This window comes from Daucus carota, chromosome 6, assembly GCF_001625215.2.
Source record: "Daucus carota subsp. sativus chromosome 6, DH1 v3.0, whole genome shotgun sequence".
NCBI lineage: Eukaryota > Viridiplantae > Streptophyta > Magnoliopsida > Apiales > Apiaceae > Daucus > Daucus carota.
In genome coordinates, this window is record NC_030386.2 from 30551038 (window position 1) to 30559068 (window position 8031).

Consider the following 8031-nt stretch of genomic DNA (forward strand, 5'->3'; position numbering starts at 1 on the left):
TGTGGGCAGAGGAGAACTTAAAACTGCAGTTAATACCTGACAAAAAAAAAAAAAAAGGATTGATTTGCTTGGCAATTTTTTTTGTGTATTATTGGGGAGGGACACACAATTTTGTGAGTTATATTTCAAATCAAGTTTATTTTTTTGACAGCATGTTAAATCAAATTGGATTTTTCACTAGTAATAATCTTTAAACAGAAGTCACGATTCTAAAAAAAGTTATTAAATTTACAAATCTTCATTAACCCCTTGGTTCCGCAAATGTCTTTTACAAAGGCCAAAGAAAAAGATTTGCACTCCTTTTCAGACAGATGGAGTTTCATCATTTGACGCTGCACAAGAGACGACCTGGGAATGAATATTCTAGTATTAGACTTTGCCAAGTCAAAGTGACTACTTCTCAAATGTTTAAACTCTTCTCTTCTTTTATTTCTTACAAGCATCCACTTGGCTCCTCAACATAGCATCCGACATCCTGGTAATGCTCTACTTCAATTTCTTGTTTTTTCTCTTCATTTTATTATAGCATCACATTTGCTGTTACTGTTTGTCTTCTTGGTTTCTTTTTCTCTTCATATTATATTTATAATATAATCATACAGAACCCATGTTTAAGATCAATGGAGAAACTTGAAAATATATTCATTTTTAATATTAAGTTGTTTGATTGTCAATTAAATGATGCTACTCTTTGGGGTACTTATAGTCAAGGTCAAGACATCGATGAGTTTTGACATTTTGTTGAATTGCCTGTTTTTGTATGATCGTGTGAATTTTTCAGGTTTAAAATAGATTAACTTTAGAGACCAGGTTTAAGATGATGTATTTGATTTTTATTACTGTGAATACTGATTAGGTTTTGTAATTCTCAGTAGTCTAAGAAGTTCAGCTCCATACCTGTTTCTTGAAACCACTTTCAAGTAAATGAATGCAAGTGATGAACTTTATCTCCTATCAACATAAATCCTTATATCTCTTCTGCAAGTACCTACGATTGTACGAAATGCAATTGCACAAAAATGGAGAATACAAGTCCCGAAACGACGGGATAGAAGATTGACACACACTGACACTGAGAATGGAATCTACATGGCCACAGTCATAACTTGATTTCTTAGACCTCATTTTAGGCTTCTGTCCAATTTTTTTTAATAGTTCTAGAGATAATGTTAGTATTTTTCCTGTACCCTTCTAGTTTGTATTCTGTTTGGTTTATAAATTATAATATTTTATCCCAGCTCTATAATTCATGGGGACAGACAAATTAGTGTGGGTCGAGGGGGTCTATGCCCCCTTACGGATGGTGGCTGTACACAGTATGTGTATCTTGAAATATCAGTTGAACCAGGAATAGGTAGGTTTGAATCTGCATCATTTCTCTTGTTTCTCCAATTTGTTAAAGCAAATGCTAATAACTTACTCCGAATTTCAGTTGAACACGATAATTTTATAAAGCTAGAAGGATATTTACAATTATGATGCAAATTTGGACTCCCCCTAAAAAAATCCTGGATCAGTTACTGCTCATGGGAATACCGAACTTTATTATGGGAAAAAAAAAAGATCATATTAGTGGTTTGCTTCCGACTGCTGGTTATAACTAGTGATCATATGTAATAATATATAGTCAAGATTCATAATTCGTATTCTACATGTCTCAAGTAGAGCTGTTCACTGGTTTCCTTTCAGTATCATGTAAGATTCCATTCCTCGAAAAAACAAAGAATTCATGACAAGCTTTCTTAGTCCAAAGCAAACTTGTATCAAAAAGTCACAATTTAAAAATCATTAAGGTCCATGTGCCAGTTGCATCATTGTTTTACTACACTATTGTTTCGTCCCTGCTACTCTTTGTGTTACCATTATTATCACTTGTATACTATTTGGGCTACGATGTTTATAACGAGGATGTAAAATTTTAATAGTTTGTTTTGAGTGTAACATGAAATATAAGCAAAATCACTTGATGACATATTTTTTTAATAGTTTACTTGGCGTAACAGGGTTTAATGAGATTGTCTCTGGGACATATTGATTCACTGGTGTAATGCCTTGCTTTAGTGCCTGTTTTGGGAAACAAACAGCTTCCCCTTTAGAGCAAGCAATCGATATCGAGGAAGGTACTTGGCTTTCTGTCATTGCAGTATCAAGTATGTTTTTCAGAGCTACCAATTTTTTTGAAAATATTTGAAATTTTTTGGAACCTAGTAGATAAAGAATTTATTTTTACTATGTATTGACTATCCATGGAAAACAAATTGCTGAGAATAGTCATATAGACTCCGTTCACATCCCATGATTGATAAAAATGCTTTACTGTTGTCGACCGCTATAAGCACTATACAATTTCAAGTTCTGACTGCCTTCTTTTTTAATTCATTATATAAATACAGAGGTTTCAAGCATTCAGAATATCAAAATATATCCCTACAAAGAGCTTCAAATTGCCACTTCTTACTTCAGTGCAGCTAATAAAATTGGGGAGGGTGGATTTGGTTCTGTGTACAAGGTATACACGCATTACATGGATCATTCATGGGCATCCTCTAGATTTATATATTGTTACCATTTTTATTCTGTGTTATGTATAACTTGTCAGGGGAAGCTAAAAGATGGCACATTAGTAGCTATAAAGGTACTATCTGCAGAATCGAGACAGGGGGTGCGGGAGTTTTTGACAGAGTTAGTTATAATTTCAGATATAGAGCATGAAAATCTTGTTAAGATTTATGGATGTTGCGTGGAAGGAGTACATAGAATTCTGGTGTACGGCTACCTTGAGAATAATAGCCTTGCTCAAACCCTTCTGGGTAATTTACTATCTAATGTCGACCTGATATGTTTAGTCTATTTTTTTTTATCATAGAAGTGATAGTAGCCACTTTCACTTACAGGTGATGGCCATTGTGCCATTGAATTCAGCTGGAAAAAGCGAAAAGAAATTTGCATAGGGATTGCACGTGGTCTAGCTTACCTTCACGAGGATATTCAGCCTCATATCGTTCACAGAGATATTAAAGCCAGTAATATTCTCCTTGATGAAAATCTTACTGCCAAGATATCTGATTTTGGTCTTGCAAAGCTTATCCCTGCCCACCTAACACATATTAGCACTCAAGTTGCAGGGACTTTGTAAGTTCAGGAATTCCTAGTTTGTAGTCTTGCAGATGAAACCATTTCTTATTGAAATATTGTCTTTCTTTTGGTGAATAACTGAATATTAAAGACCCCTTACTGTTTTCAAACATGAGCTATTCATAGAAGTTGTGCTTAAGAGAATTTGTTTAGTTCGACATCTTTAGTTGCAACTAGTGTCTAGCAAATTCATTCCACTATAGGGGTTTGTTTTTGATCCTTTATAACCTTCGTTTAGTTTCTTCGTATCATCTTCTCAAGGTGGAGTTCCTGCATAAACAGCACTTTTCTCTTCTATAATATAGTATTTCTCCTTTATTGACTCTAACTCTCTCACTAAGTAAGTAGCAATATGCCTCCTAAAGTGCTGTTTATGCAGGAATAATTTAGATGAATAATTGAAGCCTGACAAGATAAGATGACTAAAGTAGACAAGTTATTGGCTGTTGGTATTTTTTTTGCCTTCTGCCTTGGCATGGCATCTGAATATGCATAGTACTATCTGGAGCATGTAACACTGCTATTCGATTTATGTAAATTCGTTTCCAAATTTAGTGTTAATTCCAGATATTGATCTTTAACTAAGAGGGCTACTATAAGTACTTCCTTTTATATACTACTGATTTTAATTTCAAAATTCATCTTGTTATTGATATGGTTTTTTAAAGAGGCTATAAATGTGTGTTCTTCATTTTAGAGGCTATCTAGCCCCAGAGTATGCTATACGAGGCCAGCTGACTAGAAAGGCGGATGTTTATAGTCTTGGTATGCTGCTTTTGGAAATTGTGTGTGGAAGACGCAACAGAGACAGTCGTTTACCTCCCAAAGAAAAGTTTCTTCTTGAACTGGTATGGAATTTTTGGTTAAGTAGCTTATTTAATTTTATTGGATGAATTATAGTATTGATTCTCAAAAAGCTCCTTACAAAAAAAAAAAAAAAGATTCTTAGAAAAGCTGGAATTAGTCCATTGTCCTCATAATGACATCCTAGATCAGGGTTGACCCTTCAGTGTAATTTGTCTTCGTAAAAAAGAGCACAACATGCCTATTTTCATCCGAGAAAGTTCTTTCTTTTGTTTGCAGAACATGGCTACTCTGTCTACGTAATATTTGGTGTATTGCAAATCACTTTCTGTTCATATTTTGAGTATAGCTTTGTGAATTTATTAAAAAAATTGTATATCATCATAGGTCTGGACTTGTTTCTGTATCCATGTTAATTGAACTAATTGTTCATCATCTTATTGTACTTGAATAAAAGGTTATTACTTTAAGTAAAAACTTAAAATTATTTGTTATTCGATGAGTTAATAGTTCTGCATTCAAGTAAAAAAATTACGGGGTTATTATTCCATAGAGGTGAAATTGGTTTTTGCAGGAGTCATCATTTCGGTGTTATTTGCTCAAAATTAACAATTGCATGCTACCTCACAATATATAAATTTCAAGTTAGCAAGTTAATAAAGTCGCATTTCTCTAGAGTTAGCTGGTGGTAGTGTTGGTTATACCGAAAACTAGCATGATAACTCCATATGTTTTCTTTTTTCCAGGCATGGGAATTATATCAGGAACAGGATATTGTTGGTTTGGTGGATGCATCCTTAAATGGGAAATTTAGCTTAAATGAAGCCAGCAGATATATCAAGATTGCTTTTCTTTGCACACAAGCTGCTCCAAGGTCTCGGCCATTAATGTCAGACGTAGTAAACATGTTAAAAGGTGATATTGATGTGAGTGAGATGGAAATATCAAAACCAGGCCTACTTTCCGAGCTGTCAAGAACATATAAAAGTACCCCATATGAATCATCCATTGGCTCGGGGAAACCAGATGATGTGTTCTTGTCAATGAATGAGATGTCTTGTGGCACCATGACTTTCACTTCCATAGAGGATGGAAGGGATTGAGTTGCAACATAGTGAAGTTTGCAGTTAATATAAAAAATTTTATTTCAGCTGGCAGAAAATACCAGGATACGATTTGTTCTCCTAAATATGAAATTGCTCCACAAGTTCCTTCTTCAACGCCTCAATCTCCTCAGTTCAGCGAAATGACGGTATGAGCTGAAAAGTTATACTCAGCAGTGAGGTCATTGCATCATAAGTCCGTTTCGGTTTGTCCTCAAGATGTCAAGTTAAAGGGCGTATACTAGTAAGCAACATTTAATGTGGAAAATAGAAGTTCTTTTATGTACATACTGTCTACTGTTGTAGTGTTGTTAGCTGAGTGTTACGATTATGGAGAAAATAGGGTAAGTTTGTAATTAAGGTTTTAATTAGCTATTTTACTTTCAATTCTTCTTGGAATGGTTTGGTCAGGCATTTTTTGTGAATTACCCCATTCTCCTGTATTACTTTAAAACTCAAAAATCTAATAGAAACAATACATAAATAATTAGAGACTTCATTCCAATAATTAGGATGGATGTGACTTCGAGCATTGGTTGGTTGTGCTTGCAAAGCCTGAGGATGAGCTTAGTCGAGACGAGCTTATAGATCTTTACATCAAAACTCTAGCAGCTGTTCGTTCCATGTTACTCCCTCTGTCCCTCTCATTTCTTTACACCCACTACTTTCCTCCACTATCTCAAATCTATTATTAAATATTTATAGATTCCACCACTTTACCCGTTTTTCATCTAATTTTACTCATTTTTTATACATTGTATTGGTCTCCGTGTCCTCCTCCAATGTAAAGAATTGAGGGGACGGAGAGAGTATTTTTTTTACGGTGCATAAAGTGAGAAGAAAATATTATTATACTACTCCTTCCATTCCAAAATATTAGTCGCTTTGACTTTTTGCACGTATTTTGAGGTGCATAAAAAACATATTTCTAAATATTATTTTTCAAATTTTCTTTTTTTGAATAAAAATAGGGATGTTAAACTTTTATTCAGAAAAAGAAAAATTCAAAAATAATGTACAGAAGCATGTATTTTTTACACCTTAAACTACGTGCACAAAGTCAAAGCGACTATTATTTTGAAATGGAGGGAGTACAATGAGCATTAGTCTAGAGCTACACCTGACTAACTCTAACAAACTTTTCCCTATGCCAGGCTGCCAGCTATGCTAGATTAGTCCAGCTGGCTAATTTGCGATAACACTCATGGACCTGGGTTGCTTAAACCATCTCCAATCATAATTTTATAAATAAAGCAATTTCATATTCATTTTTAATTTTTTCACTTTATATCTTTATCCAACTCCAACCATTACTTCATTTTATAAAGAAAGCAATTTTTCCTTTATCTTTAAGTATAACTTCATACACAGAGTAGGATATTGCATGACTTTATATATAAAGATAGAGTAATGGATGATTGGAGATTGATTACTCTATTTATTTATAAAGTTAAAAGTGAAAAGATATGAAGTTTAGAGTGATGGTTGGAGATGCCCTTATAGTATTTTTCGTAATAACTTGATGATGGCTTATCATGTTTCGTTAAAACCCTAGCTAGTGCTAATACTTGTATGCATGATGCAACTTGTTTGGTCTTTTTATGATTTCCGTGGATGATTTATTTAACTTCAAGTGATTTTTTATGTTTCATGCTCACTTTATTCTTTAGTTTACTTAAAATTGGTAGTTATAATTTTTTTTTTGTATAATTTTATTGTCATTTTCAGTAATTTCTCAAAATTATCTTCATGAATTTAAAAATCTTCTACATCTCATACCCCATCCTATCTTACTCCATCCCTATATTCTTTTTTATATTTACTTCTTTCTCTCTCTTTTATTTATTATCTAATCAATTACATCTAAAAACAAAATTAAAAAATGAAAGGAAAGTGAATGGGAAATGTACAGTGAGTCCCCAAATATGGGGTTTTAGTTTTCGTCCCTAAAACTAAACTCTATTTTAGGGTTTCAGATGGAGCTTCAATTTTGGTAAAAAGTTAAGAAATTCCTTAAATTATAAGAATATGAAACATATGCAGATGCAACGGGAATGCTCTTAAGATGCATATATTATCCTAAACTGAACAATCATCTGTCCTAAACTTCTAAACAAAGCCAAAAAGGAAGAGCAGTTTATGTTTCATACAAGGTACTCGGGATATTCCTACATGCTAATTACCATGATCATCTCTGTGTTATAACTAATGTTCTTAATCAAGACGAGGAGCTGTTATTTTGTTTGTTCCAGGGGAACCCTTTATTAATGGACAGCCTGTGGCCTATGACCCTAAATGTCACGAGCAATGGGTGCGAGGCAATACCCGTCCAAGGCACAATGACCGATCTCGCTACTTTGAGAAATCTACAAATTCTAAAACAAGAGAAAACATGAAGCGAAACCAACAGGGTCTCAGGTCAGATAACACAAGGCGAGGCCAGGAAAATACGGATGGAAGGTCACTAGGCGAGGGAGGCCAGCAAAACAAGGGTGAAGGCAGAGGAGGCCTGCACAATATTGGAGGATGCCAACAAACTCAACAGTATCAGAAGAATGAAAGCTCTCCTCACCATTCTATGTCAGGACCAACCAGTCAAGACCGGAACAACTGCCAAACAAGGTTTCCATGTCGATGTCAATTCTTGCCCAGACCCAAGACAGGCCTCCTCCATGAAATTATTTCAGAGGCCATATTTATTAGGTAGTGACAGGCCTCCTCCATGAAATTATTTCAGAGGCCATATTTATTAGGTAGTGACATCTTTAGAATTGTCCGCCATAAGATAATTCGAATTCGATTACTCTTCTTTTTCATTTTTTCCCCCCTACCTTTCTCACACAATTTACTTGTTAATAGATTTTCAATTACAATGATAACAATAATAATTTTATAAATTTTTAAATAACATTTCTGACGCTCGTAAAAACAATTTAAAAAGGAACTAATATTTTAGCGGCAGTTCTATGATTTTGGACAAAAAATCGTA

At 34.2% G+C, this 8031-nt stretch overlaps 1 protein-coding gene across 5 annotated transcripts; it reads left to right on the plus strand.

Moving 5' to 3' along the window:
• Nucleotides 1-340: 340 nt before the first annotated feature.
• LOC108226398 (cold-responsive protein kinase 1) lies at nucleotides 341-5485 on the plus strand. 5 transcript variants are annotated; one of them, XM_017401352.2, is made up of 7 exons: nucleotides 341-478; nucleotides 2004-2150; nucleotides 2394-2509; nucleotides 2600-2810; nucleotides 2895-3132; nucleotides 3833-3983; nucleotides 4686-5485. In XM_017401352.2, exons 2-7 carry the CDS (start codon nucleotides 2048-2050, stop codon nucleotides 5040-5042), a joined length of 1176 nt encoding a protein of 391 aa, XP_017256841.1. In that variant the 5' UTR covers nucleotides 341-478; nucleotides 2004-2047; the 3' UTR covers nucleotides 5043-5485. The 5 variants fall into 5 exon arrangements, with proteins under 5 accessions (XP_017256841.1, XP_017256843.1, XP_017256842.1 ...); XM_017401354.2 differs by having other exon boundaries at nucleotides 2004-2120; XM_017401353.2 differs by having other exon boundaries at nucleotides 414-478; nucleotides 1987-2150.
• The last annotated feature ends 2546 nt before the right edge of the window (nucleotides 5486-8031 follow it).

Bases quoted from the DNA above. Each gene is read 5' to 3' on its own strand.
- LOC108226398 (XM_017401352.2), top strand. From the start codon at position 2,048: ATGCCTTGCTTTAGTGCCTGTTTTGGGAAACAAACAGCTTCCCCTTTA. The intron at 2,510-2,599 runs GTATACACGCAT...ATAACTTGTCAG, and splicing joins GATTTGGTTCTGTGTACAAG to GGGAAGCTAAAAGATGGCAC. The intron at 3,133-3,832 runs GTAAGTTCAGGA...TCTTCATTTTAG, and splicing joins ACTCAAGTTGCAGGGACTTT to AGGCTATCTAGCCCCAGAGT.